Consider the following 23,367-nt stretch of genomic DNA (forward strand, 5'->3'; position numbering starts at 1 on the left):
TTTTAGAAACATTACGAATTTTCGGAAATATCCAAAAATCTTGGGTGAAACATTTAGAAATAATTTCTACATCGAAGAGCTGGCACCCCCTACTTTAGAAATGAGAATTGAAACATTTTTTCCATCGATCGGACAAGCCTAATGGTTAAAGATGGGGAAAATGATGGGCATTCTCTTACTCTGGCACATTTTTAGGATGTCATTTTTTATCGTGTCAGAAGCGACTTGAGAACATGCTGCAAGTCGCCTCTGGTGTGAAAGAATTGGCCGTCTACAGAAACGTTGCCCAGGGGATGCCTGGATGTCTTAGATGGGAGGCTTCTCTCATGTCCCCGCAAGCTAGAGCTGACAGGCGAGAGCTCACCCCATCTCATGGATTTGAACCAGCAACCTTCAGGTCAGCAACCCAACCTTCAGGCCAGCAGTTCAGCCAGCACAAAGAGTTTAACCCATTGCGCCACCACGGCTCTGCCAATTGCCTGAATATCATACCCAAAAGTAGCGGGGAATGGGAAGGAGTGTCGAGGAGCTTTGCAGACCACAAAGCTGGGTTCGGAGCCACTTGCAGCCTAACTTTCCCCACCCGTGATTTACACATTTGTTCTGATGCAGAAACGAAAATGATGACAGTCTTGAAACTAGCGAAACCAGATGCCAAGCATCTCTGTGGTTTTTGTTCTCTGATTCTTGAAATAACTTTCCCCTCCTTGCCTCACCACCCACTTTCCCTTTGAGTTTCCCACGTGGACAGTTTGGACAGTTTTAAGGTTGCTTTTCAGAAATACCCTCTAACGTTCGCGATTTGGCAGGAACGATGGCTTAATCTTTTGCCGTCCCACATTTTCAGCTGCTTTGAAAATGTCCAAGTTTCTTGGGGTGTTAAATCCCATTGGAACATCATTCCTTCAAATAATACAAATATGTGTATTTTAATTTTTTTGTTCCACATTTTCCCCACTCCTCTAATCTTATTGCATGCCCCATATTTGCAGCCCTTTTGACCATGCAGTCTTTAATTTGTTCTTCTTCTGTTGACCAGTCCAAGAGCTTTTGATACAGTTTTGTAATTAATTTCTTTTCTGTAGCCATTATTTTCTCCCAAAAGGTGTCTTAATATCCTATCAAATAGAAATGATCTGCTAATTTTGATGGGCCTTTGGCACTTCAGGACTGTTTTTGAAAAAGAGAGGTGGAAGAAAAGAAATGTTCTTTTCTGTTCACAGAAAAGAACATTTGGCGCAGAAACCTATATCTTGCAGAAAATGTATACAGAATTATTGCTTTCCCTGCTATCCAGAGAAACCTTCCAAAAAGGCGTGCCTGCCTACCATCTTCTGGGAAAGATGATGATGATGATGATGATGATGATGATGATGATGATGATGATGATGATGATTAGTCTGACCACTGATCTTTGTACCAACTGTAGTTTCCAAGCCGTCTTCAAGGGCAGCCCCACGTAGAGCGCATTGCAGTAATCCAGTCTAGAGGTAACTAAAGTATGGACCACCAAGATCAAGTCAGACTGCATTATAATTTAACTAGCTTTGCCCGGCCACGTGTTGCTGTGGCTTATGGGAATCCTTTGTTGGCCAGGTGGAATAGCAGTAAATAGCCTTGCAGTTTCAAAGCCTGGCCGTTTTCTGGAGTAGCTGGAGATTTTTGTTGTATGAACGTAGAGGCATGGATGAGGGATTGTGCTGCCAAGTTTAGTGTTTCTGGGATGGGTAGTTTTGTTGTTTTGTCCTAGGCCGAAATTTCATTACCCTTTTATATATATAGATTGCTGCTCAATGCTATAGAATCCTGGGAATTGAAGTTTGGTGAGGCAATCTTTGGCAGAGAAGGCTACAGACCTTGTGAAACCACAACTCCCAAGATTCCATAGCATTGAGCCATGGCAGTTAAAGTGGTGTCCAACTGCATTCGTTCTACAGTGTAGATGCACCCTGTGTATGATTGGACAGGAAGCACTAACACGGTGACAGAGACCAGAGTTTGTACCCTGGTCACTTCTGGAAATCCACTGGGTGACCTTTGGCACGTTCGCTCAAACTCAGAGGAAAGGCAATGACAAATGTCCTCTGAAGAAATTTCGACAGAAACTGGAGTCAAAGGCCCTTAACAACAATAGCCATCAATTTACTGTCTGGGATTTTGCTCAACTGAGTGTGTCACAGGAAGACATCCCTACGCCAGAAACAGAGTTCACTGTCCAGAAAGACTGACATGTGCATTTCTTTCCTTCCATAACGTAAACACAGCTTTAAAACCCCTTAGCTTGGAAATGATTTTGCCCTCTGGGGCAAGGGCAATGAGAGGAAAGCATAGTGAACTCTGTATCTCCTAGAATCATAGAATCTTAGTGTTTAGAAGGGACTCCAAGGACCATTCAGTCCAACCCCTTCTGCCAGGCAGGAAGACACCATCCAAGCCCTCCCAACAGATGACCATTCTGAGAAGGAGACTACATTACGCTCCAAAGCAGCATATTCCACTGCTGAAAAGCTCTTACCGTCAGGAAGTTCTTCCTAATGTTTAGGTGTAATATCTTTACTTGCAATTTGGATCGATTAGTGTGTATTCAAGTATCTGAAGGAGCAGAAAATATTTGAAAAATAATATTAAAAATTAATTAGGTATTTTTAATTACAAAAATGTGAGTCAAGCACTGAAAGGGTTAAATGGATGCAATGATTCAGCAAAAGGTGTAGTTCAATATAAGCAGGTGTGCCTGTAGTTTAGTAGGCTTCAGTGTGAGAGAGGCCTCAGTGTGAGAAGGCCTCGGTATGAGAAGGCCTAAGTCTGAGAGAGGCCTCAGTGTGAGAAAGGCCTCAGTGTGAGAAGGCCTCGGTGTGAGAAGGCCTAAGTCTGAGAGAGGCCTCAGTGTGAGAAGGCCTCGGTGTGAGAAGGCCTAAGTCTGAGAGAGGCCTCAGTGTGAGAAGGCCTCGGTGTGAGAAGGCCTAAGTCTGAGAGAGGCCTCAGTGTGAGAAGGCCTCGGTGTGAGTAGGCCTAAGTCTGAGAGAGGCCTCAGTGTGAGAAAGGCCTCAGTATGAGAAGGCCTAAGTCTGAGAGAGAGCTAAGTCTGAGAGAGGCCTCAGTGTGAAAGAGGCCTCCTTATGAGAAGGCCTAAGTCTGAGAGAGAGCTAAGTCTGAGAGAGGCCTCAGTGTGAGAGAGGCCTCAGTGTGAGAAGGCCTGGTATGAGAAGGCCTAAGTCTGAGAGAGGCTTCAGTGTGACAGAATGCTTCAGTGTAAGAAGGCTTGGTGTGAGAAGCTTCGGTGAGAGAAGCTCCAGTGTGAAGGCTGCTGTGTAAAGCTCCTGTTTGAAGCTCCTGTGTAAGTTCGTTGTGAGAGGAGGCTGCATGAGAAAGAAGCCTAGTGTGGAATCAAAGAAGGAAGTATAAAGCACTTTGTGTTATGGAAACCTTCTTCTTGTAAACAGTGCAACCATATTATTTTGCTACAAAGAAAAGTCTCCTGTGGAAGAGATAACATTGGTATGTGTGTTTTTGTTCTTTTTATCACTTTTGGCTATTGGTGCTGGGTCACACTGCTACTAATAGGTTACTCTGCTGTACCTTTATTTATTTATTTATTTATTATGGGGAGGATCTTCTGTTAATAAGCCCACTCACCTAACACACTTCACCTTCTAGGTGACATCCCTCCAGATGACTATTCTGTTACTTCCCAGTCTTTTCTTCTCCAATCTAAACCTAAGAATTTGTGTGGTGTATTAGTTTGAGCTCTGGAGACTAGGGTTTGATTTCCACTTGGCCATGGAAACATACTTGGGTGACACTGGGCGAGTAGCAAGGATAGCTGTAAGTCAAAATTGACTTGAAGGCACACAACAACAAAAACATGCCTGGATGTTTTTAAGCACAGGCTGGATTGACATCTGTCACAGGAAGGCTTTGATTGTGTGTTCCTTCATAGCAGAAGGGGGTTGATCTGGATGGCCTTGGAAGTCTCTCAAACTTCCATGTCACTTCCCACCCTTGCTTTTCTCCAAGCTAAACACACCCAGCTCCTTAAGCCGCTCCTCAAAGGGATTCATAGTTTCCAAACCTTTGATTATTTTGGTCTCCATTCTCTGGAGAAGTTCTAATTTGTCAATATCCTTGTTGTATTGCTTTGTCCAGAACTGGACACAGTGTTAATCCAAATGAGGATTGACCAAAGCAGAATAGAGTGGAACTCCTGCTGATCTCAACACTATATTCCTATGGATGCAGCCTAGAATCGCATTGGCTTTTTTGGCTGCAGCACCACAGTGTCAACTCATGTTTAGCTCCCGGTCTACTAAGTCCCTTAGATCCTTTGCCCACATACTGCTTTTACCCACTCTGTTCTTTTGCTTGGGGCACAAACAGGCATCAGATGCTGTCCGATCTTAGAAGCTAAGCAGGGTCAACCCTGGTTGGTCCTTGGATGGGAGATGGTCAACAAATGTTGCAAAGATGTGTCTAGAATCCCAGCATCAACCTTTGAATAGCAAAGCAAATGAAATAAGGTGGTGAGACCAACATGTCTACTAACACATATATTGGGAAATACAAAAGAATAAATAAAAATAGGACACCAAAGCACTTAAATACTCAATGTGCTTTAATCTGTGTTTGTTAAAAATATATTTTAATGGTCTTATGTTTTATATTTTAACCGTGCCACACACTGCCTGAGGCCATACATTATTATCATGAGTGGTACATTACAGAGAATAAAACCAAATATCAAACATCTACGGAAATACAAGTGATGCAGTCATGTTTCGTGAGAAACAATAATTGTGCAATGAGTTGTGTTAAGGAAAACCCAGCAGCCAGTTTTTAAAGAGTGAGGTTTAAACACAAATCAACAAGTACGATGGAAATGATATATTTCTAAGAACAGAATGAAGCCTAAAATCCAGCAAAGCCGCACGTAATTTGAAAAAGTCCTTATCCAGTCATTGAAAAAACAGCAATGCTTGAGATGAGACCCACATTTAATTAACTCTTTAAAAGCTGTTAGATTTGCATCAGAAAATTCACTCATGAGGTCTCTTCCAACTCTATGATTCTATGATTTTAGGGTGCATTTCCGCTGAATAATTAATGCAGGTTGTCACCGATTTAACTACCATTGGCTCAATGTGTTGAAATCCTGAGAGTTGTAGTTTTACAAGTCTTTATATTTCTCTGTCAAAGAGTATTAGTTCATCACCAAACTACAAATCCAATAGTTCCATACCATTGAGCCAGGGCACATTAATTCCACAGTGTAAATGCATCCTGAAGTAGAAGGCTGTTTACATTATATGGTCAGTGTAGGCTCATATTATGCAATTCAGTGCAGTTAAACTGCATTATATGGGTCTACACTTGACTATATAATGCAATTTCAAACTGTATTATATGGCAGTGCAGATCCAGCCTAAAAGAGCTATCCATGGTTCTGAACCTTCTTCCCTCAAATGAGTCAAACTGCATTAAGTCGACAGTGTAGATCTGGCATGGGCAAACTTCGGCCCTCCCTCCAGGTGTTTTGGACTTCAACTCCCACAATTCCTAACAGCCGGTAGGCTGTTAGGAATTGTGGGAGTTGAAGTCCAAAACATGAAGTTTGCCCATGCCTGGTGTAGATGCACCCCTTGTTTCTAGCTGTCAAGTTTGATATTTCCTGCAAATATTCACATAAAATCTCACCTCACTTGCAATAATCCTCTGTTTAGTTCTAGAATTGTATTGACAAGCTGGAAGGGCAACCAAAATAATCAAGAGTCTGAAAGTCAAGCTCTAGGGGGCATTGATTAGGGAGATGGGCATGTTTAGCTTGGAGAAAAGAAAGTGAAGGGATGGAAGTGATGTTTAGATATCCCTCTTGCACTTGCCATGGATGATGGGACTTGCAGTACCTTCAGTGATACTGTGACCCCCATGGACAATGGACTGGGACCAAACTTGGCACAGAGAAGCCCCATGACCAACTGAACATACTGCAGGGGTTAGTGGGAATGGACCTTGATTTTGGGAGTTGTAGTTCACCGGCATCCAGAGAAACAGTGACCCTCCCCCCAGCAACTATGAACTGGGACCAAACTTGGCACAGAGAAGCCCCATGACCAGTTGACTATAATGCAGGGGATTAGGGGAACGGACCTTTATTTTGGGAGTTGTAGTTCACCTGTATGCAGCAATATTGTGACCCCCACCGACAATGGATCGGGGCCAAACTTGGCACAAAGAAGCCCCATGACCAACTGAACATAATGCAGGGGTCTAGGAGAATGGACCTTGATTTTGGGAGTTGTAGTTCACCTGTATCTAGAGAAACAGTGACCCCCAACAACAATGGACTGGGACCAAACAAAGAAGCCCCATGACCAACTGAACATACTGCAGGGGTTTAGGGGAATGGACCTTGATTTTGGGAGCTGTAGTTCACCTGTATCCAGCAATATTATGACCCCCACCGACAATGGATCAGGACCAAACTTGGCACAAAGAAGGAAAGTTAAGACCTGGTTGTGGAACCAGGCCTTCAAACAACACTAGCAGCATTAAGTATTATAATATGTGCTGGAACTCAATTTGATAGACTCGTTTTTTTAGATCTGATTGCGCCTATCTGCTATTTAGTATTGTATTTTATGAATGTTGCTGTAATTAATTAGTTAACTATTTTAAGTGATTTGTATTGTATTTTATATTTTTATATACGTGTGTTTTATTGTAAGCTACCCTGAGTCCCCTTTTGGCTGAGAAGGGTGGGATACAAATGTTGTAATAAAATAAGTAAATAAATATTTTCCATTGTGCTTTTTTAATCCTTATGTGCTTGATTTTTTAATTATTGAATTGGTCCAGTACTCAATGTCTGACTCACTGACATTCATGTCCTCTTTCCATATCTCGGAGATGGCCCCATTCCTTAAGGTTGGCTCTGCATCTCATGGTGCCAGAGCACAGTTTGTTCAGCGCCTTCCAAGTCACCCAGTCTTCTGTGTCGACCAGAAGTGACTTGCAACATTGGACTGAATAACCCTTGAGGTCTCTTCCAACTCTAGGATTGTTTGGTATGGTTCAGTGGTTTCAACTTGGAGAGCTGTCAGCGCAGTGCCGCTTCCTCTTTGCTTTGACAGCTTGTGGCAACTGGGTGTCGCATTTGCCACACTGAAGCCGGGGAAGTGGGTGTGGGATGGGCCGGGAGGGGACGTGGGTGTTCTCTTCTCCTCCTCCAACGGGATCCGGGGAAGGAGAGCATGAAAGGAGCAGGACAGCTGCCGCCGGGACAGGGCCAGTCTGGGCAAGCCAGCCTCACAGCTACTCCTCGGCTGCCTCCTCCTCCATCTCCTCCTCCTCCTCTTCTTTCACCTCCTCTCTTGGCGCAATAGCTGCTGTCTGTCTCTTTCTCCTGGACGGAAACATTGGAGGGAAGCAAAGGACACCGGTGGGGACCTCTCCATGGATTTTGCAACTTTCAGGGTTCCTGACTTGAACATGGAAAAGCAAGCCACTTGAGAGCCTGCCCAGGAAACTCAAAAAAACTGTAAGTTATGACTCTAGTCTGTGTGCGCTCCCTTTCTTGTATGTAACAGGTTGCTGAACATCTTGCACAACACGTTGCGGCACAGTGCCAGCGATTAAACTCCAAAGATCAAGACACTTCTTGTAAACGTTGTGTGAGCTGCCTACAAACAGGGCGAAAGGTGTGACACTCTTGTCCTGTCTCGATGAGTGTTTAAAAACTCTTGGAGATCTCCCCCACTTTTTATTCCGCCTCCTCCAGGTCCTGATAGCAAATCTGATCAGGGTTTCTATCTCTCCAATTCTATTTTTAGCTTCTGGTTTTTTCCCCCGCCTCCTGCTTGTAAATAAGCTGCGACCTGCCTGAAGTTTGAGAGAGAGGAGCTAAGCTGTGAGTGTGACTGACAGTTGCCAAGTGAAAGGAGGGACAGGGCTCCTATGCCTTTAAGAGTTGGAATTGTGATGAAGAGTTGAGCAAAAAGGGGATTTTTTTATTTACAGTAGAGTCTCACTTATCCAACATAAACAGGCCAGCAGAAAGTTGGATAAGCGAAAATGTTGGATAATAAGGAGGGATTAAGGAACAGCCTATTAAACATCAAATTACATAATGATTTTACAAATTAAGCACCAAAACGTCATGTTTTTCAACAAATTGACAGAAAAAGCAGTTCAATACATGGTAATGATACGTAGTCATTACTGTATTTACGAATTTAGCACCAAACATCGCAATGTATTGAAAACATTGACTACAAAAGCACTGACTACTAAAAGGCAGACTGCGTTGGATAATGCAGAACGTTGGATAAGCGAAGGTTGGATAAGCGAGACTCTACCGTCCTTTTTTAAAATTCATTCAAATAAACATATACAGTAGAGTCTCACTTATCCAACATAAACGGGCCAGCAGAACGTTGGATAAGCGAATATGTTGGATAATAAGGAGAAATTAAGAAAAAGCCTATTAAACATCAAAATAGGTTATGATTTTACAAATTAAGCACCGAAACATCATGTTATACAACAAATCTGACAGAAAAAGTAGTTCATTACACATTAATGCTATGTAGTAATTACTGTATTTATGAATTTAGCACCAAAATATCACGATATATTGAAAACAATGACTACAAAAATGCGTTGGATAATCCAGAACGTTGGATAAATGAGTGCTGGATAACTGAGACTCTACTGTATTTGCGAGTGTTTGTTGCATACAGTGCAATACTTTCCTGTCATTAGTCTTCCATAATCATTTCTCAGATAATATATTTTCAATAAGGGTTCACAGTCTATTTAAATACAGTAGAGTCTTGCCTATCCAAGCTAAATGGGCCGGCAGAACCTTGGATAAGCGAATATCTTGGATATAATAAGGAGGGATTAAGGAAAAGCCTATTAAACATCAAATTAGGTTATGATTTTACAAATTAAGCACCAAAACATCATGTTATACAACAAATCTGATGGGAAAGTAGTTCAATACGCAGTAATGTTATGTTGTAATTACTGTATTTACGAATTTAGCACCAAAATATCATGATATACTGAAAACATTGACTACAAAAATGCATTGGATAATCCAGAACGTTGGATAAGTGAGACTCTACTGTAACTACTGGAAACAGATTGATGTATCTCTCCAAACATTATGTTATACAACAAATTTGACGGAAAAGTAGTTCAATACGCAGTAATGTTATGTTGTAATTACTGTATTTACAAATTTATTTTATTCATGATATATTGAAAACATTGACTACAAAAATGCCTTGGATAATCCAGAACCTTGGATAAGCAAGTCTTGGATAAGTGAGACTCTACTGTAGTACATATAAAGGTATTATATGTACTTATAAAGGTACATATAAAGGCTCCAAATCAACATCTATTTCCTCCTTGTCTACAGTCTTATAGCTTCTCCTATGTACATTTTTAGATTAATTTCACATTGAGATATTGGATCATGGGTGGCCATTCATTAACAAAGTTCTCTAAAGGTTCTCCTCTTAAGAGTACTGTTATTTTATCCATTATCAGCACATTGGTAATGTATTTTTCCTATTCTTTTAAGGGAGGTACTTCTGAGTTTTTCCGATATCTAGCATATACTATTTGTGTTGCCACTGTTGTGTAAAAGAAAATTTTTCCAAATTTCCTTTCTGGTTCTTCATCGGGCATGTTCGAAAGGTACATTTGTGGTGTTGTTTTGAAATCCTTTCGAGAGATACATGAATCTGTTTCCAGTAGTAACCGTAGAATCTCACTTATCCAACGTTCTGGATTATCCAACGCATTTTTGTAGTCAATGTTTTCAATACATCGTGATATTTTGGTTCTAAATTCACAAATACAGTAATTACTACATAGCATTACTGCGTATTGAACTACTTTTTCTGTCAAATTTGTTGTATAACATGATGTTTTGGTGCTTCATTTGTAAAATCATAACCTAATTTGATGTTTAATAAGCTTTTCCTCAATGCCTCCTTATTATCCAACATATTCGCTTATCCAACATTCTGCAGGTCTGTTTATGTTGGATAAATGAAACTCTACTGTATTTACTTTGTTGCATGACCGCCACAGTTTGAGAGAGAGGAACTAAGCTATGAATGTGACTGACAGTTGCCAAGTGAAAAGAGGGACAGGGCTCCTATGCCTTTAAGAGTTGGAATTGCGTGGCAGAGTTGTGCAAAAAGGGGAAATTTAACTGCTGGAGATTGTCATGCAACGGAGAGCTTACACAATTCCCAATTTTAGATGGTTACTTCCTGCACAGGAGCCCCATTATTTTGTTTCACTTGGCAACCTTAACTCTCCAGGCACTTGCATCGACACTAATGTGCAAACTTTGGCCCTCCATGTGTTTTGGACTTCAACTCCCACAATCCCTAACAGCCTACCGGCTGTTAGGGATTGTGGGAGTTGAAGTCCAAAACACATGGAGGGCCAAAGTTTGCCCATTGTAGAATTAATGCAGTTTGGCACCACCTTAAAAACCATGGCTTTAGAATAGTTGGAGAAATTGAACTCTTGCTTCTGAAAGGAATGCATGTTTACTCAAACGTAAGCCCCTCTGATTTCTGGGGATTTGCACCCAGATCCATACAAATCAGACGGCAGCTTTGATAATTTTTGATCTTTTTTTTTTTTACTTCTTCTCGATCACATATTTTTGGCACAGCCGCTGCCGGATGGAAAGATGCTTGGTTCCCTACCCACATTTTTTGCATCGTAAAGTCATTCCAGAATTAATTGCGTTCACGCTAGAGAAGTTCAAATAGATTGTTATCGGTCTACGTTTGAGTGAATATAAATAAACCAGGTTGTTGTTGTTATAGCTGTGTGTCTCAGCAATGGTTGAATCACCGCAGCCTCAAAAACCAACCCTGTGAGGTAGGCCAGCAAGGCAGAAAAATGCATATTTACCAGGGCAGACAAGTTAATTTCCTGCCTGGCTGTGGTCTGGAACCACAAGACTGCAACTTCAGTATCATGTGGTTGGTAGGTGATGTGTTTCCCTGTGAATATATATATACAGTAGAGTCTCACTTATCCAAGCTAAACGGGCCGGCAAAAGCTTGAATAAGCGAATATCTTGGATAATAAGGAGGGATTAAGGAAAAGCCTATTACACATCAAATTAAGTTATGATTTTACAAATCAAGCACTAAAATATAATATTTAACAACAAATTTGACAAAGTAGTTCAATACGCAGTAATGCTATGTAGTAATTACTGTAATTTACGAATTTAGCACCAAAATATCACGATGTATTGAAAACATTGACTACAAAAATGCGTTGGATAATCCAGAACGTTGGATAAGCTTGTGTTGGATAAGTGAGACTCTACTGTATATATATATATTCACTAGCTGTGCCCAGCCACATGTTGCTGTGGTGAAGTATGGTGGTATGGGAAATAAAGTATTGAGGAATTGTTAAGGTAAAGGGTAAAGGTTTCCCCTGACAATAAGTCCAGTCGTGACCGACTCTGGGGGTTGGTGCTCATCTCCATTTCTAAGCTGAAGAGCCCGCGTTGTCCATAGACACCTCCAAGGTCATGTGGCCGGCATGACTGCATGGAGCGCTGTTACCTTCCCACCGGAGCGGTATCGATTGATCTACTCACATTGGCATGTTTTCGAACTGCTAGGTTGGCAGAAGCTGGAGCTAACAGCGGCTGCTCACGCCACTCCCCGGATTCGAACCTGGGACCCTTTCGGTCTGCAAGTTCAGCAGCTCAGCGCTTTAACATACTGCGCCATCGGGGGCTCCTACATACACATACATACATACATACATATTGGGAAAAGCTGCATTGACCTGCATCATAGGAGTTTACACTTTTTTTCATGTCTGATTTGGGAAACTGCAAGTTGCTTCTGGAGTGAGAGAACTGGCCGTCTGCAAGGACGTGTATGCATTAGGAATTTGGGATTACTATGAACAAGGATCGATAAATCAGCTTAAAGGCTTCATAGTACTTCAGCATCGGAAATCATGGTGAAGGCTGCACGGATGTGGGGAAGAGGTTTTATTTTGTGTGGGGTAGGGGTTTTCGGTACATGTATGGTCTGTCATGTGTGTTCCTCTTTGAATGTTATGGTGAACTCTATTATTATTATTATTATTATTATTATTATTATTATTATTATTATTACTACTACTACTATTACTACTACTACTACTTTATTTATACCCCATTCCATCCCCCGAAGGACTCGGGGCAGCTTACACTGGGTCAATAATTTTTTTAATTATTTTTTATTATTATTTTTTAAATGAGTAGAAAGCTTAGATTGAAAACAGTGGATAGCATGTAGAAATAGCAAGACTGTGTTTTAAGTTAAATTACTGATAACAATACGCACTCAATGTCAGAATTAACTAGTTGATTGACTAACATAGATATGCATGTATACATCAAAATTATTGTTACCTGGCTATATCTGCTATGATTTCTTGTTCTGTTATATAACATAACTATAATTGAAGGTCTCGGTGGTGACCAGGGGAGCATTTGCACAACTAAGACTTGTGTGCCAGTTGCGCCCGTACCTTGGGAAGTCTGACTTGGCCACAGTGGTCCACGCTCTGGTTACGTTCTGTTTGGATTACTGCAACGCGCTCTATGTGGGGCTGCCTTTGAAGACGGCCTGGAAGCTCCAATTAGTATAACAGGCAGCAACCAGACTTATAACCGGAGCAGCGTACAGGTAGCATACAATTCCTCTGTTACGCCAGCTCCACTGGCTGCCAATATGTTACCGAGCCCAATTCAAAGTGCTGGTCCAACTTACCTGTCTGAACGTAGCTCCTCCTATGAGCCTACAAGAACCTTAAGAGCGTCTGGGGAGACCCTGCTCTCAATCCCACCTGCCTCTCAGACGCGACTGGTGGGAACGAGAGACAGGGCCTTCTCAGTGGTGGCTCCTCAGCTGTGGAATTCCCTCCCTAGTGACATCTTTTAGGCTCCATCCCTTTTGGGCTTTAGAAAGAAACTAAAGACATGGCTATGCGCGCAATCATTGAATGAATAAGCTTTTACGGCTTGACATGGTCTGGACCAAGGACTATGCGCAAGGCTTTCGGATGAACGGATTCAAGCTCTTTTATGTGTTTTAAGTTTTGCATATTGTTCTTAATTGTTTAATGCCTAATGGTTTTAATTGCTCTATGTTTTATTTCATTGTATTGTTGTTTATCGGCACTGAATTTCGCCAGATTTGTAAGCCGCCTTGAGTCCACTCGGGTAAGAAAGGTGGGATAGAAATGACTTAAATAAATGAAGAAATAAAATAAACTGTTTACCTCCATAGAATCATAGAATCATAGAATAGTAGAGTTGGAAGAGACCTCATGGGCCATCCAGTCCAACCCCCTGCCAAGAAGCAGGAAATCGCATTCAAAGCACCCCTGACATATGGCCATCCAGCCTCTGCTTAAAAGCCTCCAAAGAAGGAGCCTCCACCACAGTCCGGGGGAGAGAGTTCCACTGTCGAACAGCCCTTCTCACAGTGAGGAAGTTCTTCCTGATGTTCAGGTGGAATCTCCTTTCCTGTAGTTTGAAGCCATTGTTCCGCGTCCTAGTCTGCAGGGCAGCAGAAAACAAGCTTGCTCCCTCCTCCCTATGACTTCCCTTCACGTATTTGTACATGGCTATCATGTCTCCTCTTCGCCTTCTCTTCTGCAGGCTAAACATGCCCAGTTCCTTAAGCCTCTCCTCATAGGGCTTGTTCTCCAGACCCTTAATCATTTTAGTCGCCCTCCTCTGGACACATTCCAGCTTGTCAACATCTCCCTTCAACTGCGGTGCCCAGAATTGGACACAGTGTAATTCCAGGTGTGGTCTGACCAAGGCAGAATAGAGGGGGAGCAGGACTTCCCTGGATCTAGATGCTATTCCCCTATTGATGCAGGACAGAATCCCGTTGGCTTTCTTAGCAGCCGCATCACGCTGCTGGCTCATGTTTAACTTGTTGTCCACAAGGACTCCAAGATCTTTTTCACATGTACTGCTGTCTAGCCAGGTGTCCCCCATTCTGTATCTTTGCATTCCATTTTTTCTGCCGAAATGAAGTATAAAAAAGAAAAAAACTGCATCCCCCCCCCAAAAGAAAGAAATGTGTATGCAGGGGCGTCTCAAGCGGTAAGCAAAATGCGCATTTGCGGAAGGCACCATCCTCTAGGGGGTGCAGTTGAGGCGCACCCAGGCACCCAGATTCCAGCTGCAAAAAGAGGGAGGGAAACACCGCTTCTTTCCTCCCCAAAGCGATGCCCCTTTTCCTTGCTGCAAGGAAGGAGGCCGGCGCTTTGGCGAGGGAAACTGAGGCAGGCGGCTCGACGAAGAGAGAAGCGGCAAGTGAGTGGTTTCGAGGTGGGGGCTCCAAAAATTCTGCTTGCTTACACTTGAAAATTACCTAGGGCCGGCTCTGTGTGTATGGCTTGATCTACACTGGCATACAATGCAGTTTGGAACTGTACTACATGGCCAGCCTAGACCCATATAAAGCTGCATTGACTGTATAATGAAGTTCCAGTCTGCATTATATAGTGGTGTAGATCCAGCCCTGATAATGCAGTTTCATCATCATCATCTGGACACATTCTATAATGCTGAACACTACTATTTTGTAGTTTGCAGTGTGCATGCTAGTCGTTTCCAACTTGTGACAACCCTCACGTGAGACCCATAATGAGATTTTTGCGGCCAGATTTAGTCCCGGGATATTTGCCTTTGCCTCCTTTGAGGCCGAGAGAGTGTGACTCACTCAAGGTCAATAAGAGGTTCCAGTGGCTGAATGGGATATGAACCCTGGTCTCTAGAATGCAATGCTCAAAATACTACTTCACGCCGGCTCAAATGCTGCGGTTAATGCCAAATTGTTCCTTTGCAGTACAGTTGCCAAAGTAGTATGCAATGACATGAAATCCGTCCCATGCTGAATGGTCATAAACTGCATAATGTGCCTCCTTCCGGATGCGCAAGCCACAGCTAATGGGTGGTTTGTATCTTCTCCAGCCTCTGTCAGAAGGAATCTCAACAAAGTACATTTATTTGCCTGCCATAAAACAAAAGATATCCGCCCAGTATAATTCCTCTGAGGCCCAGCAACAGTTTGAGCGACTCACTCCAAGTGAATGTCTCCTTCCTCCCAGAAACTTCTGAGAAAGGAATATTTGTAACACGGACAGCAATCGGCTTCCAAGACAATTACAATTTTTGGAATGGATCTCCGTTTTGTGTTCTGGGGGTAGCAAAAGACTCCGATCCGATGTCAAGGCTGTCGTTAATCAAAGTATGCCGAGGAAGGAAAACAGGTGTCACATGCGGAACAAATTTAGTCCACCCAGGAGAGTTGTAAGGGTAGGAAATATAATTTGATTTATTACTTGAGAGCAGTTGGATGATTTCAAAGGGTGTGTCTACACCAGGCATGGGCAAGCTTGGGCTCTCCAGGTGTTTTGGACTACAACACCCACCCTTCCTAACAGCCTACCAGCTGTTAGGAAGGGTGGGAGTTGTAGTCCAAAACACCTGGAGGGCCCAAGTTTGCCCATGCCCGGTGTAGACTCATATAGTGCAATTGAATGAGTTTTATATGAGTTTCAAACTACATTATACGGCAATATAGATGGGGCCTCAGCTTGACTCTCTTCTCCTAAACTACAGCGGGATCTGCACTGCCATATAATCCGATTCAAAGCAGATTCAGAAACATATGGCAGTGTAGATGGGACCTAAAGTTAGGGTATTGAGTGACTCTAGAATCCTAGGAGTTGTATTTGGTGAAGCTGAAAGCGCTGAGATTTGCATTTTTGGTTGATAGATAGAAAGGGGGCTGGACTAGATGATCTCTTGGGGTCCCCTTGGGAAAAGATCAGGGTTTTAGGAATCAGAGAGAAGCGTATTGTTATATGACTGTTCCTTCAGACAGTCAAGGCCAAAGAACAAAGAGGCTCTCATTCGGTTTAGGACAAAGGGGCCTGCAGAAAGTATACTTTTTAGATAAAGTTGTTTTCCAAACCGGCAAAATCTAGCTTGAAACAGAGGTGCAGCCAGAAAGTTTGAAAACACAATTATTTAGGCAAAAGGGCTTTCAAATACTCAGAGCTAACTTTATGTTGGTTTCTTGCTATCTAGAAATATTCCTGCTCATAATGCGCAGCGTGGTTTAATTCTAAGTGATGCTTTAGAGACAAAACTGAACTTTAGAGAACTATTTTTTCCTGCTTTTTCTCCTTTCTGCAGAATGCTAAATTAAAGGCTGTGGTTTACTTCCTATGTTTGGAGGGTTTTTTAATTGAAAAACCGTGGCAACAAGGCTCCAGTACTTTTGGGTAGAGAAGGCTACATCTAGACAAACTTCCAAAGCAAGCAAGCAAGCTGGGGCCCCATCTACACTGCCATATAGTGCAGTTTGAAAGTGCATTATGGGGTCAGTGTGGACTGCACTGCATATACTGACCATATAGTGCATTTGCAAAGTGCATGCCCATGCAAAACTACATCTTCCAGGATTTCATAGCATAGAGCCATGGCAGTTAAAGTGGAATCAAAATGCATTCATTCTACAGTGCAGATGCACCTAAGGTCGTCCGTTGAGTTTCCCAAAACAGCTTGGGCTGAATTTACACTGACATTTGATGCAGTTCAAACTGTATTATATGGTCAATGTGGCTTGAAATTCACTGAACCGCATTATATGTTTTGGACTTCAACTCTCTTGCAAGAGAGTTGGAGTCCAAAACACCTAGAGGGCCCAAGTTTGCCCATGCCTGGTCTACACTGGCCATATAATGCAGTTTCAAACTCCTTAGTTATAGAAACCATTCTTTGTGCAGAAAGTCCTGGAAATTTTAAAACCAAGACTCTCCCATAGCAGGAAAGATAATACTGAGCCAGACAGACAAATTGCATTGCTAGTGGCCTGGAAAAAGGCAGCTTTCTAGGTTCTGATAATAACAGAGTTGATCCATAGAGTCCTTTGATGTAATGCCTACTTAGACCATGACTTCTGTGGGAGTTTACCAAATGTGGGAGGATATTCACAAGAATTTAATCTGGAGGAAGAGGAGGAATCTCAGAATCTCATCTGCCAGACACTAGCCTTTGTGATCTTTGTGTCCAAATTAATTCCCCTGTCGCTACATTTTTCCAGCTCCTTTCAAAATGTCCCAGTTTCTCTCTGCTCCTTCCACTTTCCCCCCTTCACGCTCTGCTTACTTGGATGGCAGAGAATTGAGTTCAAAAAGTAAAAGTTTGCTGCAGGAGGAAAAGGAGGAGAGAGTAAAATTATGTCACCCTTTCCGATTCAGCTCAATCAAAAGCAAAGCACTGCAGCTTCTCCTAGCTTTTTGTGATCTTCTCCATTATTAATAACTTTTCATGTTCTTGACTGAACAGGATGACGGACATCTGTCGAGAGGGATTTGGATTGTGCCTTCCTGCATGGCGGAATGAGGTTGGACTGGATGGTCCCTGTGGTCACTATCTTCCAGCTATAGGATTTCTTTGACCTTCATCACATTGGGTGGCTGTGAGATTTCTGGGCTGTATGGCCGTGTTCCAGTAGCATTCTCTCCTGACGTTTCACCCACATCTATGGCAGGCATCCTTAGGATTTCTTTGACTTTCATCACATTGGGTTGCTGTGTGATTTCCGGGCTGTATGGCCCTGTTCCAGTAGCATTCTCTTCTGAGGTTTCACCCACATGTATGGCTGGCATCCTTAGGATTTCTTTGACTTTCATCACATTGGGTTGCTGTTTGATTTCCGGGCTGTATGGCTGTGTTCCAGTAGCATTCTCTCCTGACGTTTCACCCACATCTATGGCAGGCATCCTTAAGATTTCTTTGACTTTCATTACATTGGGTTGCTGTGAGATTTCCGGGCTGTCTGGCCAGTAGCATTCTCTCCTGACGTTTCACCCACATCTTTGGCAGGCATCCTTAGAGGTTGTGAGGTCTCACAGTATAACTGTTAAAAACCCTCCTGAGTTTTGGAATTAACTTGTAGGGAAGTTCCTTTCTCCAATGGCCTGGTTTGGGTACTTTTCAAATTGTGGCTTAGGGAAGCAATAGCTTAGGACAGTAAATAAAGAACAACACTCAGAAAACAGGGGAAATCCAGAAAGGAAACAATCAGGGCCAGCAAACACCTTCCAACAAAGGATTCCCCCAGGCAGAAAGGAGCCAGATTTTGAAGCTGCAAGGCCATTCAAGCTGGCCAATTGCGACATTCACACTTGCCTCAAACAGACAAAATTCTTTCTCCCACCCTGGATATTCCACAAATATATAAGCATCACTTTCCTAGTTTCCAACAGACTCCACCCCCTGTCATAGAAGTGGGTGAAATGTCAGAAGAGAATGCTTCTGGGTCATGGCCATACAGCCTGGAGAACTCACAGCAACCCAGTGATTCCAGCCATGAAAGCCTCCGACCACACATTTCATCACATTGATTGTAACATTGTAAATAGTGCCCACTAGTGCTTAAGTAATGTTGCCTGTTGGGCTGAGAGAATGTGACTTCCCCAAGGCCAAGCTGAGGTTCCCATGGCTGTGCAGTGGTTTGAATTCTGGAGTCCTGGCATGCATCTATATTGTAGAATTAATGCAGTTTGATTCCGCTTGAACTGCTGTGGCTCAATGCTATGGAATAATGGGAGATTTTTTATTCTGTGTCAGGAGCGACTTGAGAAACTGCAAGAGAATTGGCCGTCTGCAAGAACATTGCCCAGGGAATGCCCGATGTTTGATGTTTTCTACCATCCTTGTGGGCAGCTTCTCTCATGTCTCCGCATGGGGAGCTGGAGCTGACAGAGGGAGCTCATCCACGCTCTCTCAGGATTCGAACTGTTAACTTTCAGATCAGCAACCCAACCTTCAAGCCAGCACAAGGGTTTAACCCATTGTGTTGTGACTCAGCCTCAGCGTGACTCTGATGAGGATTTTGGGATACAGGTTCCAAATGAAGGGATTCAGGTTCAGGATGAGTTTCAAGATGACTCTGATGGGAATTATGGGATTCAGGTGCAGAGTGTTCCTGCTATAGAAGATGGGGAACAGGGAGGCTTTCCCACGGGAGGGAATGGTGTTGTTGATGCTGAAGGTTCACAGGTGCAAGAGGCTGATAGGGAAAACAGCTCTCAGCCTGATAACACTAACGAGCAATTTGGCCTTGACAATGGAACATCTCTGGACCAGGCTAGTTGTTTGGAATTTAGCGGGGTTTGTAGAAGTCTTAGAATAGCAAATAAGAGAGAGGTCAGAGGGCAAAGAAATGCCTTCATGTTATGCTACTAAAACAGTCTGCTGTGCGAGAAATCTTTGTCAAAGCAATGTCTCTTTCAATCGAGAAGCAAGTCCTGCTTTCCTGGATTATTTATAGCCTTGGTGTATTCTTGCTTATGGGACTTTGTCATGTACTGAAAGGACTTTGTTTCTTGTCAAATGTTCCTTTGGATTATTTCTTACAGCCTTCTTTTGGAACTGAACTTTTGCCTTTTAAGAACTATCTTTTCCTTTTACTTCCAATACACTACAAAAGACAATATCCTGTATGCTGCCTGGTGTATTTAGCAGGGTGAAGCTAGCCTAAGGTGCGACACATTGCACCATCAAGGGGAGATGAAGTTTTGCTAGGTCTGTATCTTTCTCTACCCAAGATTGCTGGTGCCTCATCAAGCTGTAGATCAGGCACGGACAAACCTCGGCCCTCCAGGTGTTTTGGACTCCAACTCCCATAATTCCAGGGAAGTCCAAAACACTTGGAGGGCCAAAGTTTGCCCATGCTGCTGTAGATCCTAGGATTCCAGAGTATTGAGCCATGGCAGTGAAAGTGGTGCCGCACCGCATTCATTCTCCAGTGTAGAGACATCCTAGGCGATAACCTAAAAGCAAACACTTTCTCCAGTTGTGGTTTCCTAAACAAACCACCCTATCAGTACGCAGCAACCTTATCAAGGCGGCTCAATGGTTCTGCGCTCGGAGTGATTCTTCTCACACACAATGAGAGGCACTTCCTAGGTCTCAAGCCTGTTTGCTGGAATCTCCTTCCAAAAGAGGAAACGCTGTAAGAATGAAAAACGTCCACTTCGCCTCCCTTGATAAGGCTTCTATTGTGAGGTTATTTTAAAATCACTCATAAAATCAAAGGTAAATATTAAGAGGAGGAGGAGGAGGAGGAGGAGGAGGAGGAGGAAGATTGGCAGCAAAGCAGGCTTGGAGTGGAATCATTCCTCCAGCTACGTATTTTTAGACCTTTTCTTTTTCATCTGTTGTGGGTTGGTGTATCCTCCCAATCTGCCTTTCCTTCCCACAAAGGTCCCATTGGTCTCTGTGCTCATAATGGCCGCATTAATGGCTCAACATTAGGAAGAACATCCCAATTGTAAGAGCTATTCTACCATGAGATGCACTGCTGCCTGGGAGTCCGTTGGAGTCTCTTTCTCTGGAGGATTTTAAGCAGAGGCTGGATGGCCATCTCTTGGGAGGGCTTATATTGTGTCTTCTTTTATGGCAGAAGGGGGTTGAACTGGATAACCTTTGGGGTATGTTTCAACTCAATGATTCTTTGAGAAGTCAGATCAATATCATCTCTTTTTTTCCGTGTTACATATGCCAGAAAATTGGATACATTTCTGCCAATGATGAGCAAGTTTTCTGAAGCCGTCACGGAAGAAGTCGACACTCTGTTTCCGCAACCAGCGTCTCACAGTCCCCATCGTGCACAGATCTTCCGATAGCCAAGCAAAGCAATAATGTGACCCACACTTTCTTGTGAAATGCCGATTATGCTTGAAATTTCTCTCTGAGTGATACAATGATCGTCCTGAATCAATCTGTCAACGTTTTGCTTGTGAAACTCGGTGGTTGCTGTCACAGGACGTCCAACTCTTTGTCATGTAAGTCAGATGTTCCCACCTCAGCATCTTTAAACTTACTTGCCCAACAACGCACAGGACTCACATCCACACAATACCCATAAACAGCTTGCATTACCTGATGAATCTCCTTTGGGGTGACACCTTCTGCTGTCAAGAATTCAATGACTGCACGTTGTTTAAGTCTCATTGACCAACCGTCTGTGCAGGGTTCCATACTTCACACTTTAACAACACAACCGTTCAATGCTAAGGCTTTCCGCCAAATGGAACTGTAGAGGAGAGTCTACTGAACAAGCCAGGACCTGCCACAGACCAGTGGAACTCTCTCCCCCGGACTGTGGTGGAGGCTCCTTCTTTGGAAGCTTTTAAACAGAGGCTGGATGGCCATCTGTCGGGGGTGCTTTGAATGCGATTTCCTGCTTCTTGGCAGGGGGTTGGACTGGATGGCCCATGAGGTCTCTTCCAACTTTACTGTTCTATGATTCTATGATTCTATGATTCTAGGACTGCCATCTGATGGGGAGTTACGAAGGTGAAGGCATTACTTTTCATTCAACCCTCATATGTGTGTGTGTGTGTGTGTCTATATATATATATGTGTGTGTGTGTGTCTTCCATTACAGATCCCTTTTATTGCTAATAATGTAGTACTACAGAGTATTATGTTATTGCTCAAAAAGTCTGGCTTATCTTTCAGATAACTTGGCAACTTGGGCTAACTCAGAGAACAGAGCGATCCATTCGTCCATTGTCGGTGCTTTGTCTGTTTCCAAGTTTGAGCAAACAATAGCTTCGACAATAGTCCCTGGCATCATTTGCTGGGAACGTGGAAGCTTTTGTTTTGTAACAGGTGCTGTGCCTATTTGAGGGTGAGCATTTGGCTCCCTTTAAAGGCTGGACTAGAGGCTGGAGAAGACTGTTTGCTCATCGGCATGTGAGAAACACCCATAAGAATATAGTGGAGTGCAGTGAAGATATTGCAAGACGGGTCCGAGATGACAGGGTGAGTCTTGGCAAGCAAAACACTCCCAGCCATTGCCCAAATGCCCTTTGGTCTCTAGGAGGATCTTGGCATTTTCCAGGAAAGAAGGACTTTGATCCTCCAGGCCCAGCTCTGCTGTTGCAAACCTAAGGCACCAACAGCCAGTGATATTTAATGGAAAGGAGCTAAGAAGCTAGTAAATGTGGGCTAGACAATGTTAGGTGAATTTGGAATTGGTCAAGTGTGTTTCTGTCCAATGGAGAAAAAGTGACTAGTGGGTTCAGTCCTGGGCCTTTTAGGGCTATTCGGCATTTTTATCAGTTACTAGCTGGTCCCAGCCACACGTTGCTGTGGCGAAGTTTGGTGGTATGGGAAATAAAGTATTGAGGAATTGGTGGTAGTTAGTACAGTAGAGTCTCACTTATCCAACATAAACGGGCCAGCAGAATGTTGGATAAGCGAATATGTTGGATAATAAGGAGGGATTAAGGAAAAGCCTATTAAACATCAAATTAGATTATGCTTTTAAAAATTAAGCACCAAAACATCATGTTATACCACAAATTTGACATAAAAAGTAGTTCAATACACAGTAATGCTATGTAGAAATTACTGTATTTACGAACTTGGCACCAAAATATCACGATGTATTGAAAACATTGACTACAAAAAAGCATTGGATAATCCAGAACGTTGGATAAGCGAGTGTTGGATAAGGGAGACTCTACTGTATATGTTAGAATACGTTATTTCCTGTATTTTATAGGCAGTGTGGAAGACGCCTAAGTGGAACCCTGCCTGTCCCCTGGGAGCCATTGTGGCTGAGGGGGTTGCTATGACATGAAGGGGGTGTGGCCTAAAGGGGGCAGGGCCTACCTTTCTGACTGGCAGCCAGGGGAGAACGGCTCTTCCTCGTCCTCTGTAATTTGGACTTTATTTTTCTAGGTTTTTTTAAATTGAAAGACACAGATTAAATGACTATGTCTTTTGTGGCCAAATTTGGTGTGAGTTGGTTCAGTGGTTTTGTTGTTTACTTCATAGGAAAAACACACATTACATTTATATATATACTAGCTGTGCCCAGCCACGCGTTGCTGTGGCGAAGTATGGTGGTATGGGAAATAAAGTATTGAGGAATTGGTGGTAGTTAAGTTAAAGAGTAAAGGTTTTCCCCTGACATTAAGACCATTATAAATGGGTTATATAGCTGTGTGGAAGGGCCTTGAGTCTACACTGCCATATAATCCAGTTAAAATCAGATAATCTGTATTTTATAAGCAGTATGGAAGAGGCCTAAGTGAGGCCTAACTCTGCCTGTCCCCTGGGCTGAGTGGGTTGCTAAGAGAACAAGTGGGCAGAGCTTAGCCTTCTAACTGGCAGCAATTTGATAAAAACAATTATTCTCTCCCTCTATTTATTTATTTATTTATTTACAGTATTTATATTCCGCCCTTCTCACCCCAAAG

At 42.9% G+C, this 23,367-nt stretch overlaps 1 protein-coding gene across 2 annotated transcripts in view; it reads left to right on the plus strand.

Moving 5' to 3' along the window:
* The first annotated feature begins 7,208 nt into the window (after positions 1–7,208).
* The window catches only part of p2ry2 (purinergic receptor P2Y2), a 47,688-nt gene continuing 31,529 nt past the window's right edge, over positions 7,209–23,367 (plus strand). The window contains exon 1 of one of the 2 annotated variants that reach the window (XM_062974484.1): positions 7,209–7,534. Coding sequence is in view for 1 of the 2 variants with exons in the window: in XM_062974483.1 (XP_062830553.1) it covers positions 21,915–21,922 (8 nt within the window). In the remaining variant the exon portion in view is untranslated. Of the gene's footprint in view, positions 7,535–21,494; positions 21,923–23,367 lie in introns of those variants that run through there. The other variant, XM_062974483.1, reaches the window with a different exon arrangement.

The sequence above is a fragment of the Anolis carolinensis genome, chromosome 3, assembly GCF_035594765.1.
Source record: "Anolis carolinensis isolate JA03-04 chromosome 3, rAnoCar3.1.pri, whole genome shotgun sequence".
Taxonomy (NCBI): domain Eukaryota; kingdom Metazoa; phylum Chordata; class Lepidosauria; order Squamata; family Dactyloidae; genus Anolis; species Anolis carolinensis.